This window comes from Pongo pygmaeus, chromosome 1, assembly GCF_028885625.2.
Source record: "Pongo pygmaeus isolate AG05252 chromosome 1, NHGRI_mPonPyg2-v2.0_pri, whole genome shotgun sequence".
Lineage (NCBI taxonomy): Eukaryota > Metazoa > Chordata > Mammalia > Primates > Hominidae > Pongo > Pongo pygmaeus.
Window position 1 is genome coordinate 114,644,600 of NC_072373.2, and position 25,937 is coordinate 114,670,536.

The window sequence follows — 25,937 nt, forward strand, 5'->3', positions numbered from 1 at the left end:
TTAACAGGTTTTCTCCAAGAAGGGGTTGCCCACACACACAGGAACCACTCGGCTCTCCAGGATCGCAGCTTGACTGCAGCTGTCTCTCCCTGTGGAACTCAGAGTCTCCAAGCCTGGCTCTGATTGTGGCTGGATGTTATGTATAAGGAAAGCATTCCAGTGCCGAACACCAAGGGGGTGGCTTGGCTTGTTAAAAACTCTGACTCACGCTGATCATATTTTTTTACTTGGTTGTCACTTGTACCTGACATCCATGGTAGCTGTATACCAGAGAGGTGTTGTAGCTTACATTGTTGAGACAATTTCTCCAGAGCATTTTTATAAGAAGTTGGAATAGACAATCATTTCCATATTGCAGCTAACAAAACTGAAGAGTAGGAAGACTTACCTAAAGCCATAGTTGGCAGGCCTGGATTTCTGGCTCCCAGCCCTGTACTTTCAGAGGAAAAACCAGGAATCATCAATTCTAGACATCTCAAGTACTTTTCTCAAGGAAGAAGAAAAATGACTCTACTGCCATTTATAAATTGCAAAATGAACCAATTTCTAGCTAAGAGCATTATTGTTCTTCAGAGTTACTGCTAAAACGAAAGCATAGGGGTTCAGGGGGTTCACTTTGGAGTAGGCTCCCCTAGGTTCAGTTCCAATTTTTCGCCTCACTAGCTATGCAATCTTACATAAATTATTTAATTTCTTGGTGTCTCAGATTCTTCAGCTGTGAAATATGAACATATTTAAGCATAGTATCTCTTTTGTGGTGAGCCCTCAGTAAATATTGGCTATTGTTATTACAGATCAAGCATCCCTGATCTGAAAATCCAAAATCCAAAATTCCCCCACATCCAAAACCTTTTGAGCACTATCCTGACTCTCAAAGGAAATGCTCATTGGATAATTTCAGATTTTGGATTTTCAGATTAGGAATGCTCGACCAGTGTAATGCAAACATTCCAAAATGTGAAAACATCCTAAATCTGAAACACTTACCCTTCCCAAAAACTAAGTTGCATTCAATATTCTAGATATTTGCATTATTATATGCATTCAGGGGATACTGGAAGGGAGAGTGAAGGGGCATAAATGTAGGGACATAAAAAATTTTAGATAAAAAAAATGGTCATTAGCAGATTATGTAAAACCATCTGCTGCTAGAAAGCCATTAAAATTGATGACCACATCCAGTCCCTAAAAGGGGGGAGCCATTTTTAAATGAGTTTATCCCAGTAGGCCATTAGGAGGCTCTCTCTCATTTTTATGTTAACTAAAATGATATTTCTAGCTTAAAAGAAGACTCTGAAACCTAAGAAAAGAGTGATGGAATTGCCTGGGAACATATTCCAGATCTTACCCCAGCTAGAATGACTATTATCAAAGAGAGAAAGAATAACAAATGCTGGCGAGGATTTGGAGAAAGGGGAAGCCTTGTACACTATTGGTGGGAATATAAAGTAGTACAGCCACTATGGAGAACAGTATGGCAGTTCCTCAAAAAATAAATATAGAGCTATCATCCAGTATTCCCACCGCTGGGTATATATCCAAAAGAAAGGAAATCAGTAAATCAAAGAGACATCTGCACTCCCATGTTTATTGCAGCACTTTTCACAATAGCCAACATATGAAATCAACCTAAGTGTCCATCCGCAGATGGATGGATGAAGAAAATGTGGTACGTATACACAATGGAATATTACTCAGCCATAAAAAGAATGAAATCCTGTCATTTGTAGCAGCATGGATGGAACTAGAGGCCATTATGTTAAGTGAAACAAGCCAAGCACAGGAAGAACAGATATCACATGATCTCACTCAAGTGGGAACTGAAGAAATGGATCTCATGGAGGCCGAGGGTAGACTGATGGTTACTGGAGGCCGCACAGTGTATGGGATTGGGGAGATAAAGAGAAGCTGCTTAATGGGTACAAAAGTACAGTTAAATAGAAGGAAGAAATTCTTGTATTCTATAGAACAGTAGGGAAACTATATTTAATAATAATTTTTATATATTTCAAAGTAGCTAGATGAGAAGAATTGTAACTTCCCAACACAAAGATAAATGTTTGAGGTGATGGATATCTCAATGACACTGATTTGATCCTTACACATTGTATACATGCATTGAAATAGCATATGTACTCCCAAAATATGTACAACTATCATATATCAGTAAGATATTAATAAATAATTTTAAATACTTTTTAATTTTTTAAAAAAGAAGGTGTCCCAGGGAAAGTACTTGTGGTAGCATGTCACAGAGATCACTGGCATCCCAAAGCCCGGCTATTCATGATGAAAATGTAATTTCAAAGTGTTTTCTATTTTTCAAATCAAAGGCAATAGGACTCGGAAAGCACGAGGGATTTGGGAAGTAGGTCGTACGTTTGTCACACCTGCTCCTGTGGGAAGGAGAAGGCTCTACAGTAACCATCTTGGAATTTAAAATGTGGCTGTAAATTAATTAATTACATTCAGCAGCTATTTTTTGAGGGTCAGACCATAAGAAGGATAAAGTATCCTTGGAAGCCACAGGTGGCCTTATGGCATGCAGAGTATTAGAGCCAGATTTGGAACTGGATCCAGCATGCCCAGGGAACCTTTCCTCTTGTAGAATTTCTTCTGCTTTTCCCTTCAGCTCCAGCAAGCAATGTTCATTTGGAGCTGGGCTGAGCCACGGGCCCACACATACAAAACAGAGGCTGGCTGAGAAGAGGCCTAAAGTTGAAGCTGCTAGGGCAGCTTCAGGTTGTTATTGCCATGAGCTCTGGGATTCTGATAGCCTAAGAATGAAATGTTGTTCAAATAAGCACATTTTCCTGAAAAGCTCATTATTTCAGAAGGATAAGGATTGTTGCCTGAGGGAGCAGACAGTTTCATTTACAGTGGGGAGCAACTCTGGCCTCCTCAAACCTCTGCGCCCCTGTCCAGTGAGCCTCCCACCTCCTCAGGAGCCTCCCTCTTTCCTATATTCCAGGGTTTCTCGGGGCATGAAGCAACCATCCTAATGTGCTTGGCTTTGGAGAGCGCAGCTATGTAGTTGCTTTGTGAATGTTTGCTGAGACCTGTTTCCAGCATATATCTCTAAGCAAAGATGGGTGATGACAGCCAGCAAGCCTGGAACTGATTTGATTTTCTCTGTCTTATCTACTCATCCAATGCACACTGACTGAGAATTCTGCCTTGTGCAGGGCATGTTCTAGAGAGGATGAAAAAGGTTTGTCGACTTGAAATCTATAATGAGAGACTAATATGAAAACCTGCAAAAACACAAAATGGAAAAGAGCAGGGCACAGTCAGATCATGGTGAATTCCCAGGTGGCTGGAGCATAGGATGGATAAGGATTTTGGGGGAAACTGGTCTGTAGGCTGTGACTTCATGATGTAGGCTGCAAATGGCATCATGTAGCAATTGTGGCAGTAGCAATGGGAGGCAATGGGCATGTTCTGCAGCAAGGTGGTCCACCAGGAGACATTCCATGAAGGAACTGAATATGGTGTTGTTGCTGCCACCCTGCATTCAGCTCGCTTCTGTGGGGTGGTCAAATAGAAGTGTGGGATGGGAATTGGGGCTGCAGGCCAGGGCATCCTGCCCGCAGCCATCTTGCCTCTCAGACCTCCATTTGTAAAACAGAAATAATAGTCCTTGCTTACCTAACCAGGTTGTTTTGAGAAGCCAATAAGATGATGGAAGTGAGAGCTTTGAAAACATTGCAACACAGTGAATGACTTTTTTTTTTCTTTTTCAACTTTCATTTTAGAATCGGGGTACATGGGCAGGTTTGTTACAAAGGCATATTGAGTGATGCCGAGATTGAGGGTATGACTGAACCTGTCACCCAAGTAATGAATATAGTACCCAATAGTTAGTTTTTCAACCCCTGTGCCCCTCTAATAGTCCCCAGGATCTATCATTCCCATCTTTATGTCCATGTGTACCCAATATTCAGCTCCTACTTATAAGTGAGAACATGCGGTATTTGATGTTCTGTTCCTGTGATAGTTTGCTTAGGATAATGGCCTCCAGCTGCATTCATGTTGCTGCAAGGGGCAAGATTTTGTTCTTTTTTATGGCTGCATAGTATTCCATGGTGTATATGTACCACATTTTCTTTATCCAATCTACCATTGATGGGCACCTGGGTTGATTCCGTACCTTTGCCGTTGTGAATAGTGCTGCAGTGAACATGTACCCTTTTGGTAGAATGATTTATTTTCCTTTAGGTATTTACCCAGCAATGGGATTGGTGGGTCGAGTGGTAGTTCGACTCAGTTGTTTGAATCGTCTCCAAACTGCCCTCCGCAGTGGCTGTACTGCTTTACATTCGCAACAGTGTATAAAGTGTCCCCTTTACTCCTAGCCTTGCCAACATCTGTTATTTTTGACTTTTTAACAAAAGCCATTCTGACGGGTATGAGATGGTATCTCACTGTGGTTTTGATTTGCACTTCTCTGATGATTAGAGATGATGAGCATTATTTCATGTTTGTTGCTCGCTTGCATGTCTTCTTTGGAGAATTGTCTGTTTATGTCTTTTGCCCACTTTTTAATGGAGTTATTTGCCTTTTGCTTGTTGATTTGTTTAAATTCCTTACAGATTCTGGATATTAGACCTTTGGTGAAAGACATTTTTAAAAACAATAAAGTGTTTAGGTAGTGGGGCCAACAACACTATTATTTTTAATATGATATCATTTCTCACATTACCATATCCATTCCCTCATGAAATTATTCTTTTAGAGAAAAGGGAAAGGGAGGAGGTTGTAGAGCTGGAACAGCAGGAAATAAATACCCACCTCAGGACTGCAGAGCAGCAAGGCCTCAGGGCCTTGAAAAGAACGCTGAGGCCAGGTCCGGGTGGGGCAGGAAGCAGAGCAGCCTCGCCTGTGGCTCCTCCTAGGTCTGTAAACTGCCAGATCTGCCCGCAAACCACCAACAGCAACCCAGAGGAGCCCCAGGAAGCACCCTGAATGCCAGGCCCAGGGGTTCCCCACAGAGGCAGGGCACCAGCCCCCACCCTCCCTATTAATGGGAGTGGTTTCCAGGTGACTCATATGAGTAAAATGCAAAAAATGAAATAGAGACCATTAACATGATTCCAAGTAAGGCAAGTGCCAAGTCCCATATTGTATTCTAACTTATCTCAGGATCAGAGAAGGAAATACAAAAAGGCTTGGCTTTAGTTCTCTCAGAACCAGAGCATTTCTGCCCTTTTCTTTCTCTCTAAGAACTGTACTTGGGGCTTGCCTAAGCAGTAAGTGAAATCCCCACCTGAATGATGGCTGCCTCCGTTACTAGAGATGCAGGACAGAGTTGGGGTGTTGGGCAGGCTTTTGAGGCTCACGGCTATTTTTCTCCCGGCTCTGCCCAACACCAGCTCTATGACCTTAAGCAAATCGCTTTACCTTTTTGGGGCCCAGTTCCTCCGTGTCAAACATGGCAGTAAGAATAGCACCTCCTTGTGGTACTATTAGAATGCTCTGCAGTGCCCAGAGTCTTAAGCCTAGTTGGTCGTGGAGGCACTCAGTTGGCTCTCAATGGTCTCCTCTGACCTCTTCCCCACAGGGCTCTATGTTCTGGTTGGAGCCGGGGCCCTGATGATGGCCGTGGGGTTCTTCGGGTGCTGCGGAGCCATGCGGGAGTCGCAGTGTGTGCTTGGATCAGTAAGTGGGGCGTCGGGGTAGATGGTGGGGTGGGGGTGAGGGAGCGGCCTGCATCTGAAGGGAGTCAGTGCCTCTGGCCCCTGGCTCCAGCTCCTCCATGGACTCTCTGAGCCCTTGGGCACGCACTTTTCCTCCCTCAGTCTTGGTTTCTCCATCTTATATGAATAATATTACCTAGGGCCGGATGCCGTGACTCACACCTGTAATCCCAGCACTTTGGGAGGCTGAGGCAGGAGATCTCTGGAGCCTAGGAGTTCAAGACTAGCTTGGGCAACATAGGGAGACCTAGTCTCTACCGGGTGTGATGGCACACACCTGTGGTCCCAGCTACTCAGGAGGCTGAGGCGGGAGGATCACTTAAGACCAGGAGTTGGGAGGCTGCAGTGAGCCATGACTGTACCACTGCACTCCAACCTGGGCGACAGAGCAAAACCTTGTCTTGAAAAAAGAAAAAATAAAAAAAAAAATATTATCTTTGTTCCTGCCTCATATGGGAAGTGTGAAAAGAAATGAGGTCATTGGTGTAAAGATGTTTTGGGAGTAAAAGTACTTAATTGTAAGGGGTGACTATGATTGTTCTTTAAAAAAAAATATTTCACAGTGGGTGAGGCAGCTAAAAGGTTTCTATAGCCAGGGAAGTGCTGTAATCTACAAGGAAAACATTTTTGTTTGAGATCAATAACTTAACCAAAATCCCTCTTGTGGCTTATTTTAACAAGCAACCTCTGTTTAAAATAAAATCAAATAATTTCAATTAACTGCTGTATATTCAACGTCAGTGTAGCCTGAGAGAAACAGAAAGGAAGAAGAGGGGCAGGAGGAGAGAAAGTGTTGATATTTCTCCACAGGGAGTCAGAAACAGCAGTTTTAATAGGCAGTCTCTCATCTCTCATAACTCATTGTGATCTTTGGATTTTTAACTCTGGCCGTAGCCTCTGATCTCTTGCTATGTGAAATGTCTAACTTGTTTCTTTGCCATTCATTCCTTCTCTTTCTCCCACTGCTGAGCACATTTCTGTCTTGTTTATCACTGAACTTAGTTTGATCAGAGCAAATCCATAGACCAGAACAGAAATCCATCCAGAAGGACACCCCCTCACCTCATCTCCCCAAAGAAGCCTTTCCAGACCACAGAGTCTCAAGTCACCCCCTTCCCCATGCCCAGGCTGCATCAGTGATTCTCCCTCTCCTGACCTTATTTTATATCTTTCTAGGTCTTTTATGTTCATCAAGTATTTACTGAGCACGTAGGTGCCAGCTGGTGTTCTAGGTGGTGAGATTTTTACATCACTACCTGAACTTATCTTATTCACTTTTTAACTTCTTTACACAGTTATCATATATTCCCCTGTCCAATCCAAGGTCCGTGATAGCAGAGACAATGGGATATTATCTTGTTCACCACTGAATACTCAGCACCAAGGACAGTACCTGGTGCAGAATAAATGCCTAATAAACAATTGCTGAATGAATGAATGAATGAATGAATGAATGAATGAACAAACCACATGAAAGCGATTCAGCCATTACATAAGGAAACTAAGGTGCAAAATGTATAAATTGAAAAGGTATTAAATTAATGAAATTAGTATTTTCTCTCCTCTACAGTTTTTTACCTGCCTCCTGGTGATATTTGCTGCTGAAGTAACCACTGGAGTATTTGCTTTTATAGGCAAGGGGGTAGTAAGTAAAATTACTTATAATGTTTTTCTATGATGGTTAAAAGTGTTAGAATATTGATACCCACATTACACTGTTGGTGGGACTGTAAACTAGTTCAACCCTTGTGGAAGTCAGTGTGGCGATTCCTCAGGGATCTAGAACTAGAAATTCCATTTGACCCAGCCATCCCATTACTGGGTATATACCCAAAGGACTATAAATCATGCTGCTATAAAGACACATGCACACGTATGTTTATTGCGGCATTATTCACAATAGCAAAGACTTGGAACCAACCCAAAAGTCCAACAATGATAGACTGGATTAAGAAAATGTGGCACATATACACCATGGAATACTATGCAGCCATAAAAAATGATGAGTTCACGTCCTTTGTAGGGACATGGATGAAATTGGAAATCATCATTCTCAGTAAACTATCGCAAGAACAAAAAACCAAACACCGCATATTCTCACTCATAGGTGGGAATTGAACAATGAGAACACATGGACACAGGAAGGGGAACATCACACTCTGGGGACTGTTGTGGGGTTGGGGGAGGGGGAGGGATAGCATTGGGAGATATACCTAATGCTATATGACGAGTTGGTGGGTGCAGCGCACCAGCATGGCACATGTATACATATGTAACTTACCTGCACATTGCGCACATGTACCATAAAACCTAAAGTATAATAATAATAATAATAATAATAATAATAAAAGAAAAAAAAAAAAAAAAGAAAGAAAAATAAAACTACCATTTGATCTAGAAATTCCACTACTGGGTATCTATCCAAAGGAAAATAAATTATTATGTCAAAAAGATAAAAAAAAAAAAAAAAAAAAAAATCATCATTCTCAGTAAACTATCGCAAGAACAAAAAACCAAACACCGCATATTCTCACTCATAGGTGGGAATTGAACAATGAGAACACATGGACACAGGAAGGGGAACATCACACTTCGGGGACTGTTGTGGGGTGGGGGGAGGGGGGAGGGATAGCATTGGGAGATATACCTAATGCTAGATGACGAGTTGGTGGGTGCAGCGCACCAGCATGGCACATGTATACATATGTAACTTACCTGCACGTTGCGCACATGTACCATAGAGCCTAAAGTATAATAATAATAATAATAATAATAATAAAAAGAAAAAAAAAAGAAACCAAATAATCCCCATTATTATAGTTTAAACAGAACTTTTTAACATAGAAGTGGTGTGCAGAACTGAGCATATATGTATATGAGTGTGCAGGCATATATACATGCTCACATTTTTCTGTGGAAATAGTTCATATCTTCCATTAGACTTATGAAGTGGTCTATAACAAAACCAAAAAAAAATAAAAGGATCTGTAGTTTAAGATTCTTTCCCATTGTGAAATGGGGTAAGAGTTAGAGTACAGACTTTTGAGAAAGAATCTAGATTCTCATCCCCTGTCAGACTGCCATTTGTCCTTAAGGATTGGCCTGGACGGGTCCATTTCATTCTCAAAGAGCAAAGCCTGCCCTGCTGTGGGCTAGTGAAGCCAGTTTATATTTGCTGTCCAACTCTAGGTGTCCAGAATAGCTTATCAGGAGGACACACAGAGGAAGTAGCCTTTCTTCCTCTGTAAAACACACTGTGGGGTAGAAGAGAATGGAATGGAAAAGGAGGAAGAATGGAAACTTAAGTTTGCTGTATTTCACATTAACTCCTGTGTCATTAATATTATGTTTCTGAACTTACTTTAGACTATAAAACAGTAAACATGTAGAATAGTAAATGTCATCTCCTTTTGAATTGTTCTAAAGTAACTGGCTGTGTTCATAGGTTAGTTTAAATTCAGCTACATACAGAAGTAGAATGGGATCTTAGGACCTGTTGAGATATCTGTGGATTTGAAATCACAAGCTTTTATACTAGAAAAAGCATTCTCTAAGCTTTATATGATATTTGAATGTAGTAAGTTTTCCTTGGTGATGAATATCTTTTAAACCACGTCATAAAAAGATTTGAATGCTTTTAACCAATGGGATAACAGGAATGTATAAGTCCAGATCCTAGCTATGCATCCGAATCACCTGGGTGGAGCCCAGGAATCTGGGGCCCAGTTGATGCTGAAGCCCAGTTGGGTTTGGGAACTGTCAAAGATCTTTCTAGTCCATGAGAACTGTTCTGGTTAGTCTGTCCTTCCATCCTCAAAAGCATCTTAGAAACTCCAGAAACTATAATCTTCTCCATTTGTTGCAGAATTATCCTAAAATACCTATGGAAAGCCAGCATTTTTTTTTATTTCAACAGGTTTTGTGGGGAACAGGTGGTGGTTGGTTACATGAGTAAGTTCTCTAGTGGGGATTTCTGAGATTTTGGTGCACCCATCAACTGAGCAGTGTACACTGTACCCAGTGTGCAGTCTTTCATCCCTTACCTCACTCCTACCCTTTCCCCCGAGTCCCCAAAGTCCATTGTAACATTCTTATGAGAAAGGCAGTATTTTTGAAAGGTGTGGAAGAGGGGATTTTCCTTGATGAAAGGAGAATGTTTGAAACTTCCCATCCAGAAGTCTCTCATTTTTCCTTGTATTTCTTCAGGCTATCCGACATGTTCAGACCATGTATGAAGAGGCTTACAATGATTACCTTAAAGACAGGGGAAAAGGCAATGGGACGCTCGTCACCTTCCACTCAACAGTGAGTAACTTCACTTCTTCCTTAAAATCACAGCTTCTAAAGATTATGTGTGAGCCAGGTTCTCACCAATCACCAGGATTAAAAATAAAAATAAATTCAGTAAAGCCAAGTAGCACCACCTATTTTAGCCCTTTCAAGGGCCATAGTTTGCATTGTGTGTGGAACCCTAGAAGGGAAAGATGTCTATCACACAGGGTTCACAAGAGAAACAGAAGAGCATGAACCCAAAAGACACATGCCCCAAACAGACAAAAGAGCACAAACAAGATTACGGAGAAAGGAGACCAAATTAAATAGGAGGCTCTGTCAGAGGGTAGCATTGTGGTATAACAGAAACAAGTGTGACCTTTAAGTCAGAAAAGCTAATTTCTAGCTGCAGCTCTGCCACTTAACAGCCTTGTGACCTTGAGCAAGTTACTTGGCCTCCCTGATACCCACGCAGCTCCCTCATTTGTAGAATGAAGGGTCACAGGAGATGGCTACACTCCCTTCTGGAACATTCGGTGGGACTGTGCTGTCTGTGGAGTGCTCGGAGCTACATGCAGTTAATCATGGAAGGCTTACAGAGGAGATAGATGGGCCAGGCCAGAGTTATTCTGATTTTTTAGACACTGTGATATGAAGAAATAGCTGTGAATTCCTGGGCCAGGTGTTTTCAGGTACCTAGTTCTTGTCTAGGACAAGTATGTCTTAGAAAGTGGCCACCATTTATACATTTATACGGTTTCACCTCAGCTGCCCCCAGGACCTGAAGCAGCACACAGGTTCTTTTGTCTTAAAGGGCCAGCTAGCCTAAGGCAGGACACCTGTTTGCTGGCCAATCTTCAAATCTGGTCTTTTGGACCCTGGAATTTCCTGCAGCCACTTCTCCCCTCTTTCCCAGACTATTCCCAGCTAATGAGTCCTTCTGCAGCTCATAAAACTTGAGCTCCTCAGCAGGTTAAATGACTCCCAGTCTGAAAGAAGGAATCTAAAGCCCCAACCCCTTTCTAAATAGTAGCAATTTACACAGACACTGTCAATTAGCTTCTTGCCTTGTTTGGGTTGCCTTGAGTCACTTCCCATCATAAACTCAGATGGCTTTAGCAAAGTCACTTTCTTGTTTTGCCAGCATGATTATGTGATTCTTCGCTCTCCTTCCAGAAATAGCAGTCTGGGTTGCAGTGACTGGGCCTCGGAGCTGCTTTGCCACCTCAGCACCCCAGTCCTTAGCAGGGTGCCCAGACTTGTAGCTGCCATTCCTCCCGCCTGGTCCTGAAGTCTCTTTTCTGACTCTCTAGTTTCAGTGCTGTGGAAAAGAAAGCTCCGAACAGGTCCAACCTACATGCCCAAAGGAGCTTCTAGGACACAAGGTAAGCTTCTACCAAGGTTCCTACTCTACCTGTAGTACAAGGGGGTTTTGCCTTCAGGGTAGGGCCAGGGGCTCAGTTCCTACCTCAGGGATTCTGGGAGGCCCTCTCCCAGTGGCTTCTGTGGCTTGGCCTTATTCTACGTGAAATAAGTGAAGCAATGCGGGGTCACAGTCCCCTGATGCCCTGGGGAAAGATGGTACGCCAACTTCCAGTAGTGATGCCACCTGCTTATGGTATTAATGAAGGACACCAGGGCTGAAGTTTGTGCCCAAGAATGTTACCCCACACCTCTCCGTGGGAGTCACAGCACTGATAAATGCATCTTTTATTCAGTGCTGTGTATCAGACACTATGCCAGTTTCTGGGAACTCTGAGATGAAAAAGACATGGTCCCTGTGCTCAGCGGCCTCACAGACTTAGTCAAGGGCAATAGTGCGGTGTAAGAAGTCTGAACAGGGTGCCCTAAAGCAGCAGATTTAGGAAAGGTTCATAAAGGAGCGGGTCCCCAAGCTGAGTTCTAACAAAGGAAGGTCATTCCAGGCCCAGGAAACACCAGGAACACAGACACGGCACGTGAAAAACTCCAGGACTGCAGGAGAACAGGGAGCCCACAGAGAGAACTGGGCAACATGTTGAGAGAAGCAGGCAAAAGCAGGATTTTACACCTGGAAGTTTGAGGAAGCCATTGATTTTAGCAGAGAATGAGCAAAATCCGCTTTGAGTTGTAGAAAGTATTTTCAGGCCGCTGGGGTATGAAGGGTAGGATAGAGTTGGAGAGTAATGGAGGAAGACCACTTAGGTGGCACTTGTGGTCACCCTGATAAGAGAGGATGAGCGGCCACAGCAAGTCACAAACAGTAGGGATGGAAAGGACGTGACAGTTGAAGAGACATTCAGGAGGCAAAATCAACAGGCCTGGCTGACTTAGTGGGTATAAATGGTGAGTGAGTGGAAGGAAGGGGGCTAAGATTTTCAGACTTTTGCTTGGGTGGCTGAGTGGGTAGAGGCTCCACTCCCTGAATATAGGGAAAGGGGCAGATCCTGGAGACAGATGACAACTTTGGTTTTGGTCAAGTTGGTACTTTAGGTGCCTGTCCACTTACAGGTAGGCTGAGATGAAGACACGGTGTGGGAAACTGAGCAGTTTGGCCTTAGCCGAAGCCTCAGAGTGAATGGGAGCACCAGGGAGAGTGAACAGAACAAAGAAGGAGGAGGGGCTCCCTCATTTCAGGGGCAGGCTGAGGCCAAGAAGCCAGCGCAAGAGACTGTGAAGGAGGAGTCAGAGTCTACTTGGGAAGCCAAGGTGGAGATGGTTCGCCCATAAAGTCAAATGCTGGGAAAAGACAAGTAAATGAAGACCAAAAATAGTTGGTTGGATTTGTTGGTTAGAATATCATTAATGACTTTTGTCATACAGTTTCAGCGAAGTAATTGGGGAAAAATGCAATGTGGGAATGAGAGAGGGAACTATGAGACTTTGGAGAAAATAATATAGATGTTCTTAGACCCTCAGCTGTGAATGGGGTAGATGAGATTTTAGCTCCAGCTTGCATCCCAAATTGCCCATTGAACACTGGTTGGATCCTTCTGAGTTGGATGAAATGAAAAAGACAGCACTGCCCTTAAAGTGCTCATGTCTAGCAGGGGAGACCCGCACAGGAGCCATGGACAGCACGTGGGCTGAGTTAAGGCTACACAGGACAGAGCGCAGCAGATGAACCTGGCATAGGATTCCAGGGTCCGCAAGAGGCTTCCCCGATGCAAACAAAAAAGAGTAGGATATTTTAGGCAGAAACACAGAGCAAAGGCATGGAGGAGAGAAAAGGTAGCTGTCTTCAGGCAAGTGCCAGCAGCGGAAGTGGCTGAAAGCCCAGGTTGCCTGTGAGAGATGAGTACGTCAGAAAGGAGGGACCCATACTCAAAGGGCCATGGACATCTTGTGAGGCCAAAAGTCTAGGCTTCATGCTGCTAGCTTAGGAAGCCATTGAAGGTAGAATCTGGGATGGGATCTGCATTTTACTGAATTTGCTCTAGTGGCAGCATAGAGGATTGATGGAAAATGAATAGCGTTGAGCTGAGAGACCCATTGGGAAGGCTGCTGTCCTTGTTGTTAGCAAGAGATGTTAAAGAGGGCCCTTTAGAAAGTGACATCTACAGGAGTGGTGACCAGAGAAGAGAGGAGAATCCACTACTGGGTTTTTGGCTTCACCACCTACATAGATGATTGTGTCATTTATGGAGCTGAGGGAGAGAGGAAAAGGAGCCAATTGTGGAGAAAAGAAAATGAGCTTTGTGTTTAACATGGTGATTTTGAGGAGCCAGTGGCACTTCCAAATGGAAATATCCAGTAGGCAGTTGGAAAATCTGGTTTGTGGCTCAGGAGAGAGGTCTGAGTGTCAGCACTTGATGGGAAACTTAAAGCTATAAATACGGATTGATCCATTAGACTTGGAAGAAAAGAAGGATGAGGCTAGACCCCTGGGGAACAATTTAAGGGTGGGCAAAAGAAGAGGTGCCAAAGAAGGAAACTGGGAGGGGCGGCCAGACACAAGTGAGGAGACACCACGGGAAGGGGAGGGAATGGTCACCAGGCCCAGGTGCTGCTGTTGAGGGCAATTCAGTATTGATCAGCTGCCTACCTTATGTTCAGCACTGTGGATGCAAAGGGGAAGGAGAAAAAGTTCCTGCTCACAAGGAGCTTGCATTGCAGTCTAATAGGAAGGATGAACTTGAAGTCCATACGGTCCAGTGATTAGGAATGCATGGAATGTGCATCGTGCTCCGAAAGCACAGAGGGAAACGCACTTAGGAGAGGCCAGAGGCTGGGGGATGGGGAAGGCTGACTGGAGGTAATGATGTCTCAGCTAAATCTTCAAGAATGGAAAGTAATTATGCAAGCATTGGGCAGGAAGCAGGAGGGGGAGGCCTGCCTGCAGAGAGACCAGCGTAAGCAACAACACAGAGGCAGAAATGCCATGGTTTGTGTGGGGAACTGAAAACCTGAGAAGGTCTACTAATAACTGCTGAAAAGCTGGCAGGATTTAGCATGTAAGGAACCAACTGGTGACTTGCTGTGAGGGATGGAGTGAGGACAGAGCCCAGGTTTCAGAGAGTGAGATGTGAGGAGAGAGAGAGAGCATCCTTCCAAGAAGTTTCTATTTGAGCCAAGGACACAAAAAGAAAGTTTACAAAACTCAAAGTCCAAATTACCATTAAACATATAGAAAATATAGGAAATTAAAAGTAATATTTAAAATTAATAACAAATTAAATGAAGAGATGCTGTTGTTTAACCTATGAAATTGACCAAGTGTTTTTCCTTTCCCTTAACAATAATACACAGTTTTGGTAAACGTGATGTGATGAGCATTTTCAGAGAAATTAGTACATAGTTTTAAAGGTCAGTATGACTATGTAAGACTAGAGGATTAAGTATGTTTATGGCCTTCTATCCAGAAATTCCACTTCTCGGAGTTTATTCTAAGGAAAAGGAATCAGAAATGCAGACAGACGTTTTTGTGCAAACCATGTTCATTACATGTTATTCATAAGAACAAAACACTGGACAGACCCTTAATATGTGGCAATAGGGGATTGTTTAGATAAATTGTAGTACATTCATATGATGAAATGTTTTACCACCATTAAGAATCATGATTTCACCTGTAATCCTAGCACTTAGGGAGGCAGAGGCAGGCGGATTGCCTGAGCTCAGGAGTTCAAGACCACCCTGGGCAACATGGTGAAATCCCGTCTCTACTAAAAATACAAAAATTAGCCAGGCATAGTGGCATGTGCCTGTAATCCCAGCTACTCAGAAAGCTGAGGCAGGAGAATCACTTGAACCCGGGAGGCAGAGGTTGCAGTGAGCCGAGATCGCACCACTGCACTACAGCCTGGGTGACAGAGCGAGACTCTTGTCTCCAAAAAAAAATAATAATAATAATAATAATCATGATTTCAAAGAAATTTTTAGTGAAACAAGGCATTTTTAAAGTTGTAATATTAAATTTAAAAAGCTCACTGTTGAATATAAAGAATGACCTAAGGGTGTAGGTGTGTTTGTGTGTGTAAGTATCACCAACAAATTTATTACCTTTTGTGGTGAGAATACAGACTTTTTTTTTTTTTCAAAAATCTCTATTCCAGATTTTTACAACAAGCATGTATTCCTTTTGTGACTAAAGCCAATATACCTTTTGTACATTTGTTTTTTATAAAAAGAAGCTGGCAATGAAGGGAAGGAGGGACTAATAGCAGAACTAGAGGAGGACAGTCTCGAGTGTTGTTTTGTTTGTTTTGATTGAAGAACCTGAGCATGGTGATAGGATAAGTAGAAATGTCAATGGATTAGGAGAGGCTGAATGTATAGGAAGGAAAAAAAGTAACTGGCAGTGCAGGCTCCCTGAGGAGCTGAGAGAAAGACCCAAAGCAGGATATGAAGTTAACTTTCTTTATTATTATTTATTTATTTATTTTGAGACAGAGTCTCACTCTGTTGCCCAGGCTGGAGTGTAGTGGCATGATCTCGGCTCACTGCAACCTCCGCCTCCCAGGTTCAAGTGATCCTCCTGCCTCAGCCCCGCTAGTAGCTGGGATTACAGGTAGGTGCCATCATGCCCGGCTAATTTTTTTATTTTTAGTAGAGACGGGGTTTCGCCATGTTGGCCAAGCTGGTCTCGATCTCCTAACCTCAGGTGATTCACCCACCTCGGCCTCCCAAAGTGCTGGGATTACAGGCGTGAGCCACCATGCCTGGCCACGAGGTTAACTTTCAACAGAGAAGAGCACCTCTTTGGCTCTGATTAGAGAAAAAGGAGTCAGGAGTGTGCTTGCTACCTACAGCAATGCCTGGCACTGAAGGAAGGGAGCATCTAAGTGTATAGGAGAAGGAGAGGAAGAGTGAAAGAATTGCTATAGGTTGACTCTCATTTTTTCCACTAAGTAAGGGAGCCACTCCATACAACAGTAGTTTTCAAACTTTTGTCAGAATGCATTATGGGTGTCTCTTGTGGATCTGTGTCCTTCTCTAAACTGTGAATTCCCAGAAAGCCGGAGAAACCATATCCTATTGTCTCTGCATCTACCACCCCTCTTCCTGTGACTAATGCAAGGTAGATGCTCAAGAAATGTTTGTTGAGTGAATTAAGTGTGATAGGAAATACAAAGAGAGAAGTTGAGGGTTTTATATAGCTCAGATGTTATCAAAGGAACCTACCAGTGACAAGTGAACAGATCTGAACAACCTGAGGATACAGTTGGATTGAGAGCATCCCTCTACTTAAGATCACTCCAAATAGGAGTGTTTGAAGTTGGGGAAACTAATAATAGTTACAGGTGATCTATTTGGCTTTCTGTCTAAGTTTCCCCACATCCATGAAGGCCCTTTAAATCTATGCTGCACAGGTGTCTTATGGGCACAGATGAAAGGATAGGAACTCACCCAGCCCACCCCAGCCTCCACAGAAGAGAATGGTCCTCTAGCTCCCAAGACTTGGCTTTTCCAATTCTTGGCTTTCCTTTGTTTAACTTGAACCTGTTAAGACTTTTTAGTTTCTTAATAGGTCATGCCTACTTGCATAGTAAATTGGATCAAAGACATAGAAAGTATTTTAAACTCTAAATGACAATATGAAAACAAAGAGTTATTGTTTTAAGGGTATTTTACTTATTTGCTACAAGTAAGAAGTGGCTCCAAATTTTTAGATTCCTCGGAACCAGACAAATAGCTTCCTCCAGTTATATTTCAGGGCTCCGAAGAAGCCACTGGCCTAAACACGAAAATCTCACCCGAAGGAGAGGCTTCTATTTTTTTCCCCAAACTGCATTTTTGCGTTAAGCTTATTAGGATGATGTTATCAAAGATGAATTGTTGAAACATGAGTAGAAGCTGGCATGGATTAACTGTCACAGAATGAACTGTAGCGATGGAAAGGATTGGATCAGGGTAACGACTGACACATGCAATCAGTTTTTATTCCCGACTTTTTTTCCTCAAAACAGAATTGCATCGATGAAATTGAGACCATAATCAGTGTTAAGCTCCAGCTCATTGGAATTGTCGGTATTGGAATTGCAGGTCTGACGGTGAGAAAGTTCTAGAACTTACCTTTTTTGCCCTCTAAAAAGCCTTGAAACTTTGCATCTTATTTCTCTTCAAGTGTGATAGTATCTTAAGAGAGAATTCTCATAAAGGAAAAAGACCTTTGTTCATAATGTATTATAACTTCTAAGAACAAAGCTCATAAATATATTAATAGTTTGTCCTCTAAAATATAATAGAAATTGCAACTTTAACTCGTTATGACCTTGAGTGTATCATTGTTATTAACTTCCCGTTTTAAGGCTACTATCCATAACCTAGATAAATGATTTTCAGTTGTGGGTCTCTTTCTACTGTTACAAATTCAATGCAACATATCAGGTTAATCTCTCTCACCTACGATTTGAAGAGGCAGCAGAGCATAGAGATTAATAGGGCGAGCTCTGGCATCACATGGTTTGGATTTAACTCTAGGCTCCACCATTTGCAAGCTCTGAGATCATAGGAAAGTTTCTTAATTTCTCTATACCTCAATTTCCTCATCTGTTAATATATAAACCTTATAAGATTGCTGTGAAAATTAAATGGGATTCTACATATAAAGTAGTATTACAAATTAATACAGATAAAGTGTCTGGGACATATAGCACTCAACAAATGCCAGCTCTCTGCATAATATACCAGGCAAAGGCAATGGCATAGAAGGTATTAAGCGTAGTGCATGCAGACCACCACCAGGTGGCTCTGTACTTCTAAAGTACAAAAGAAGAGTGTGGGAAGAATGGATAGCAGCGGACAGGTATGGCAGGAGTTGCGAGAGGTGGTAATGGAGAGAGTATTGGGTCTACATCATTGAGATCTTTGTATGCCCCTTTGAAAGGGTGGGCTTCATCCTTAAGGAAAGAGGAGTCACCAAGAGTTGGAAGAACCTGTGGTAGAGGATAGAGGAAATGTTGGAGGGAGGCAAGATTGGATTTGGGAGGCGGGTTAAAGGATGATTTCCATTGTCCAGGGGTTGGATGATAATAGCTAATGCTAAGATGGCACTTAGTCTCTAGCCGTCTATGTAGATTAATTCATGGCCTAAACTGAGGCAAGGGCTGTGGGAATTGTGAGGAAATCAATGAATTTGCAGTTATCAGGGGACACACAAGCGCCTTCCCCTTTTCTGTATTTAGAGCACAGAGGGGTGGGGAAGTGGCTGGAAATACTCCGCTGAGGCCCTCCAAATCAAGGGACATTTCTCAGGTCCTCCCCACCTGCTCTGGGGATAGCCTGGCTGCAGTTCTGCAGCTCCCCAAAGGACAGTCCTGAGGCAGGTCTGAGCGTGTGCTGCATAATGGAGAGTTTCACAATCTCAGCAAATGAGCAGCCTAGAAGCATTCACCCCTGACTCGTGTCAGCAGAAGGCTGAGACTGAAGAAGTCTCACTGAAACCAGGATGGGTAGGGATTACATCCAACCTTATGGCTATGGTAAAGGGGAAATGCCCATAGTGAGCCTATCTTGAGTTGGCACCCCCAGGTTTCTTCGTTAGTTCTTTTCTCTGTAAATTGAGAGTTGCATAATGTAATCAGTTAACTAAATGTCCATTGGGTGTCGCCCGTGCTACACACTGGTACTGAGTCCTGTCATCCAGAAGCTTGAAATCCTGTTCCTGGCCATGCCCTTACCTGCTTCTGCCCCTCCCTTTTCAAAACAACTGATCATTCATATCTTATTGAATTCAGCACTTACAGATCCTAGTCTGACTTAGGATGGAATTGAGGAGAGAACCAGAAAGTCATAGTACCCATTTTTTAAAATAAACATTGACAGTAGTTTATAGAATGGTGCCCACAGATAGGGTTCCATGGGCTCTACAAAATTGTAGGGGAAATAGTTGCATACAAGAAGAATCTTTGGCATTCTTCTATTCAAACCATGGAAGTGGATGTTGATTTCGCTCAAGTATTTAACTTCTCAGAGAACTATCCAAAAGGTAAAAGTCAATAATACCATAGTATAAACCCTTTAGTTTATGCTTTGCTAAAACTGTTGAATTAAACAGTGAAGCATCGTTTGCCCTTAAAAATGGACAGAGAATGAAGTGATGCTCCACTTTTTTTTTCTTTTTTTGTGAGACAGGGTGTCTGTCACCAGGGAGTGAAGTGGTGCAATCACAGCTCACTGCAACCTCGACCTCCTGGGCTCAAGCAATCCTCCCGCCTCAGCTTGCCAAGCACCTGGGACTGCAGGGACACACCACCATACTCAGCTAATTTTTGTATTTTTTGTAGTGACAGGGTTTCACCATGTTTCCCAGGCTGGTCTAGAACTCCTGAGCTCAAGCGATCCTCCCACCACAGCCTCCCAAAGTGCTGGGATTGCAGGCATGAGCCACTGCACCCAGCTGATACTCCATTTTTTGATATATGCACACTGTTGTAAAAAATCAGAGCTTTTCCAGCAATAGAAAATTATTTAGACCACAAACATATCTAAACAACAAGTGGTTATGGACACAATTTTCAAAATAAACATATAAAAGAGATCTGGGATTAACCTGAAATATAAAATTCCAAAGCCAGTATTGTATCTGTCTCTCGCAAGTATTCAGAACGGTTCTATAATTCTGAAGCTGGGTAAGTTCTTTTAAAGCAGAGCCTTGTTACTTGTTAACAATAATAATACACATTTAAACAGTTAATCTAGAATTATTTACCCCATAGCCAACCTTAAGTAACATACTAAAATGTCATTTGTGACTGGTAATTATTGGTTATAATTATTTGTTAACTTGAGTTAGACACCCAGGAAATCTGCTGAACTTTTTACCAATTAGTACCCATTTCAAAGTCACTGATGAGTGTTTCCTTCTGTTTCAGATCTTTGGCATGATATTCAGCATGGTCCTCTGCTGTGCGATACGAAACTCACGAGATGTGATATGAAGCTACTTCTACATGAAAATTGCAATCTAAAGCTTTCATACCAAATGTCACAGGAGCTGTCTCCCAGCTCATTTTTAATACTGAAATGACACTAGGATCTAAAATAATTTGCTGTCAATTGTACATTTGCATGAGTACATATGTTTGGCTCATTACTGGTTTACCCCTTGAGTGAACGCCTGTTTATGATGACTGAGAGCATATTCATGTGTGATCTGCGTGTTTCTGGAATATGCTTTATACATAATGAAATCTGTTTGCTGGGAATTCCTGATTCTTGTTATATAAGAGGAACAACCTATTTCGCTCCCAGAAAAAAAAAGATCAAAGAGCTTTCAGAAACTTTGAGAACTTGGCTATTTAAAAAAAGTGATAATGGGTCAGTTTCTCAGACTGTAGCCATTGAAAATTAGATGCAGAGAATTCAGAGATTTCTTCTTAATGGAAGCAATAATCTGGAAGAATTGAGAGATCACAGTGGAGTGTTAAAACTGACTGTATCTAAGTTGGGTGTAAGGGTTTCCTGGGTTTTTTTATATACATGCTCTCCCCAGAATACAGTAAACCACAGTTTTAGAACTAAACACATCTGTAAAACTAAATATAGCATGGAAAATCTAATTTGAATAAGTCATGCTTTCCTAGAATTTAAAAATAAAAAAGTCTTCCTCTGGAAAGAGAAGTCACACAGACAATCATGTGCCCTACAAAAGTGAGTGTTTATAGGACTAAAAAACTTTTAACAACTTTTTAAGGAAATATTTTTGTTCTTATACAAAAACATGTAAATATTGCTTTATTGCTTTCATTTTCTGACCCTGCTGTAAACTACTGCAACCCTCACATCCTTAAAGGGACTTTTATCTCAAACTCTTCCGTTTCTCCAAATATAAGGAAAAAAGACTAAAGCAAGAGATCTGGCAGTTGAAAATTGTGGGAAAGAGAATTTTTACGGGCACTCTATCTATGAAATACCTCATAACTTACGTTTACATGTTTTCCTAACTTTTTGTATTTTTCTTGTATATCCACCTAGAGAATTCTTCATAGATTAAGAACTACAGTTTTCACCACTTAACATAAGTAAAACAAAGTCCTTCATAATTTAACCATTAGCAACTTTGGCCAAACCAAAATAAAGAAAAGCATCTTCTCCTAGTTGTGTGTGGGCAACAGAAACAAGTTAAGGAAACAAAAATACTTATATATACACAGAACAAAAATAATGTTCTTTTTATGCAAATCCCCTGTGAAAATAAAATTTTCAATGTTTTTTTGGTCTTAATGCTTCATTTTAAGTTAGTAAACCCAAATTTAGGATTTACATTGGCATATTTTTCAGTGATTTTTAACGTGTTACATTTAGTAAACCATAGATTTTTTAAAAACTACATTTTATAAGGCCACACATAAGTGAAAATACGGAAGGCGTTGGAAACCCCTAGGTGAACTTCTATACATGCGAAAACACAAGTCTTTGAGTGTGCACTAAAAGTGTCACACTCCCAAAAAACTCACAAAACATTTTGCTAAAAAGATATAACTGCTTGAAATAATCTCTCTCCCATAGAGAACCACATTTCTCTTTCTGCCATACTTGCTACTGCTACTGATTTTGGAGGAAACTCTTCTAGAAGAACAAAGGTCATATTTGAAGCAAGCTAAAAACTTAATTATACATGGCTACTTTACTGTGTCTATAGCTAAAGAAAAATTATTTTACAAAAATTACTTCATGAAATATAGTTTGTACCCCAGTAGTTGAGAAATGTGACCTCTTAGGAAAAGAACAGGCAGTCCATCTCTCCTAGCTTTAGTTTATCTCTCTGCCTGAAGACAGGAAACAGGCCCAAGTGCATACTCAGGTTCTTTCCAACTCAGAATCATCTCTGATTCCACAAAAGTGAGTTTAGTTTCCTATCTGAATTAACAACTTTAAAGGAGACTACAATAGTTCAAAGTGGAAGAATAGAAATAAATAAATTTTAAAAGAAATTAATTGAAGTAAAAGAGAAGGGTTCTGTTCCATGTACGATTAATGTGCCCCTTTTGGGAATAAGTTTCCAAAATATGTGCATGAGTAAAATTAGAGAATTCCACCACTAAGCAACAATAGATTTTATATGTGTGTGTGGATATATATACACACACACACAGAAAGATGAATATATATATATATCTATATAAATAGACACACATATAGTATATATAGATATATAATCCCTATATATCTTGAATCTACAAATATCTTTATATGTATATAATTTGAATATATACATGTATGTATATACAGATGTGTGTGTGTATATATATATACATACACATATACATAAATTTTCAGTTATTTCTGTTCCCCTGAACTAATTTGAGATTAGACCCAAACATGCTTTTAAATGTCTTATGCCAAGGCACTGAATTAAAACTTCTTAATGTTGAAATATTTTAAGTTATTTCATATTAAATTTTCTATATACTGAAATTGCTTGTTTGATTTATCTTAAAGTCCTATTATATCTTTCTACAAACCTTCATGCAACTTATCTAAATGTCTAACTACCAATCAAATAATATGATTAAAAAAAAAACAGAGTGGTAACCCTTCTATAATTTACTGTTGGTAGTTGACTTAAAAGCAACACCCTAAGGACTCTTACTGCATATACAGTCATCTCTTCTGTATTCATAGGAGAATGGTTCCAGGACCCCCTGTGGATACCAAAATCCACAGATGTCCAAGTCCCTTGTATAAAATTGTGTAGTATTTGCATATAACCTATGCATATCCTCTCATATACTTTATTTTTTTAATTTTTTTTTTATTGTTACATAATAGTTGTACATACTTACGGGATATATGTGATATTTTGATATTAGCATACAATGTGTAATAATCACATCAGGGTAATTGGGATATCTATTACCTGAAACATTTATCATTTCTTTGTGTTGGGAACATTCCAGATCTTCTAGGCCTTTTAAAATATATAATAAATTGTTGTTAACTATAGTCACCTTATTGTGCTACCAAATATTAGAACTTATTCATTTTATCTAACTGTATTTTTATACCCAGTAATCAATCCCTCTTCATCCCTTCCTGCCTGCTACCCTTTCCAGCCTCTGGTAACCACCATTGTATTTACTACCTCCATGAGATCAATTTTTATAGCTCCCACATATGACTGAGAACATGATTTATCTTGATGATATTTGTCTTTCTGTGCCTGGCTCATCTCACTTAATATCCTTCAATTCTATCCATGTTGCTGCAATTGACAGGATTTTATTCATTATTCAGCCATTGTCATGGCTGAATAATATTTCATCGTGTATATATGGCACATTTTCTTTATCCATCTGTTGATGGACTCTTGGGTTAATTCTGTATCTTGGCTATTGTGAATAGTGCTGCAATAAATATGAACATGCAGACATCTCTTTGATATACTGATTTTCTTTCTTTTGGATATATACCCAGCAGTAGGATTGCTGAGTCATATGGTAGATTTCTGAGGAACCTCCAAACTGTTTTGCATAGTGGCTGTTGATTGTTTCCTTTGTTGTGCAGAAACTTTTTAGCTTGATGTAATCCCATTTGTCAATTTTTACTTTGGTTGCCTGTGCTTTTGAGGTTTTACCCCAAAAATATTTGCCCACACCAGTTTCCTGAAGCAGTTTCCCAGTGTTTTCTTCTAGTAGTTTCATAATTTCAGGTCTTACATTTAAGTCTTTAATACATTTGAATTTTGTGTAGAGTGAGAAATAGGGGTCTGGTCTCATTCTTCTGCATGTAGATAACCAGTTTTCTCAGCACTATTTGTAGAAGAGACTGTTCTTTCCCCAGTGGAGGTTCTTGGTGACTTTGTCAAAAGTGAGTTAGCTGTAAATGCATGGATTTATTTCTGGGTTCTCTATTCTGTTCCATTGGTCTATGTGTTTGTTTTTATGCCAATACCATGCTGTTTTGGTTACTGTAGCTTTGCGGTATATTTTGAAGATAGGTAGTGTGATGCCTCCAGCTTTTATTCTTTTTGCCAAGGATTGCTTTGACTATTCAGGGGTTTGTGTGTGTGTGTGGTTCCACGCGAATTTTGCATTTTTTTTCTATTTTTGTGAAAAAATGTCATTGGTATTTCAATAAGGATTGCATTGAATCTGTGGAACACTTTGCATAGTATGGTCATTTTAACAATATCAAGTCTTCCAACCCATGAACATGGAATATTTTTCCACTTTTTTCTGTCCTCTTCAATTTATTTCATTAACATTACATAGCTTTCATTGTAGAGACCTTTCGCTTCTTTGGTTAAATTTATTCCTAAATTTTTTTGTAGTTATTGTAAATGGGATTGCTTTCTTGATTTTTTTCAGATTGTTCACTGCTGGCATATAAAAATACTACTTTTTTATTTTGATTTTATATTCTGCAACTTTACTGAATTCATTTATCAGTTCTAACAATTTTTTTGGTGGAATCTTTAGGTTTTTCTAAATATAAAACATGTCTTCTGCAAACAAGGATGATTTGACTTCTTTCTTTCCAATTTGGATGCCCTTTTTTTTTCTCATTGAATTGCTCTGGATTGAGCTTCCAGTGGTGAAAGTGGGCATTGTTGTCTTTTTCCACATCTTTTAATTTTTGGCCCGGCGCAGTGGCTAATGCTGGTAATCCCAGCACTTCAGGAGGCCAAGGCAGGTGGACCACGAGGTCAGGAGTTTGAGACCACCCTGGCCAACATGGTGAAACCCTGTCTCTACTAAAAATACAAAAATTAGCTGGACATGGTGGCACATGCCTGTAATCCCAGCTACTTGGGAGGTTGAGGCACGAGAATTGCTTGAGCCTGGGAGGCAGAGGTTGCAGTGAGCCGAGATCATACCATTGCACTCCAGCTTGGGCGACAGAGTGAGACCCTGTCTCAAAAGGAAAAAAAAAAAAGAAAGACTTTCAATTTTTTACTTTTCCGTGTTCAATATGATGTTAGGTGTGGGTTTATCTTATATGGCTTTTAATGTTTTGAGTTATGTTCCTTCTATCACCAGTTTGTTGAGAGTTTTTATCATGAAGGATACTGAATTTTATCAAATATCTTTTTGGTATCTATTCAAGTGTTCATATGGTTTTTGTCCTTGTTACTATTAATGTTTATTGATTTGTGTATGTTGAACCATCCTTGTATCCCTGAGATGAATCCCAATTAATTGATCACGGTGAATGATCTTCTTAATGTGTTTTTGAATTCTGTTTGCTAGTATTTTGTTGAGTATTTTTGCATCTATGTTCATCGGGAATATCGGTCTGTCATTTTCTTTGTAGTTGTATTTTTGTTTGGTATGGCTATCAGGGTAATGCTGGACTCATTGAATTAGCTCTTCAATTTTGGAGAATAGTTTTAGTAGAATTGGTGTTCTTTAAATATTTGATAAAATTTGGCAGTGAAGCCATCAGGTCCTGGGCTTTTCTTTGATGAGTGACTTTTATTACTGCTTTTACCTTATTACTTGTTATCAATCTGCTCAGGTTTTCTACTTCTTCATGGTTCAATCATGGTAAAGTGTATGTATTTAGAAATTTATTCATCTTTTCTAGGTTTTTCAATTTATTGGC

The 25,937-nt window shown here is 40.6% G+C and overlaps 1 protein-coding gene across 4 annotated transcripts in view; it reads left to right on the top strand.

Moving 5' to 3' along the window:
* Positions 1–22,057, top strand: part of TSPAN2 (tetraspanin 2) — a 43,892-nt gene extending 21,835 nt beyond the window's left edge. Inside the window, exons 3-8 of one of the 4 annotated variants that reach the window (XM_063651627.1) lie at positions 5,561–5,658; positions 7,267–7,341; positions 9,903–10,001; positions 11,282–11,353; positions 17,357–17,440; positions 19,524–22,057. In XM_063651627.1, the coding sequence (XP_063507697.1) occupies positions 5,561–5,658; positions 7,267–7,341; positions 9,903–10,001; positions 11,282–11,353; positions 17,357–17,440; positions 19,524–19,826 (731 nt within the window). In that variant the 3' untranslated portion in view covers positions 19,827–22,057. The remainder of the gene's footprint in view (positions 1–5,560; positions 5,659–7,266; positions 7,342–9,902; positions 10,002–11,281; positions 11,354–17,356; positions 17,441–19,523) is intronic. The other 3 variants (XM_054457498.2, XM_063651638.1, XM_063651635.1) reach the window with 3 other exon arrangements.
* Positions 22,058–25,937: the final 3,880 nt, after the last annotated feature.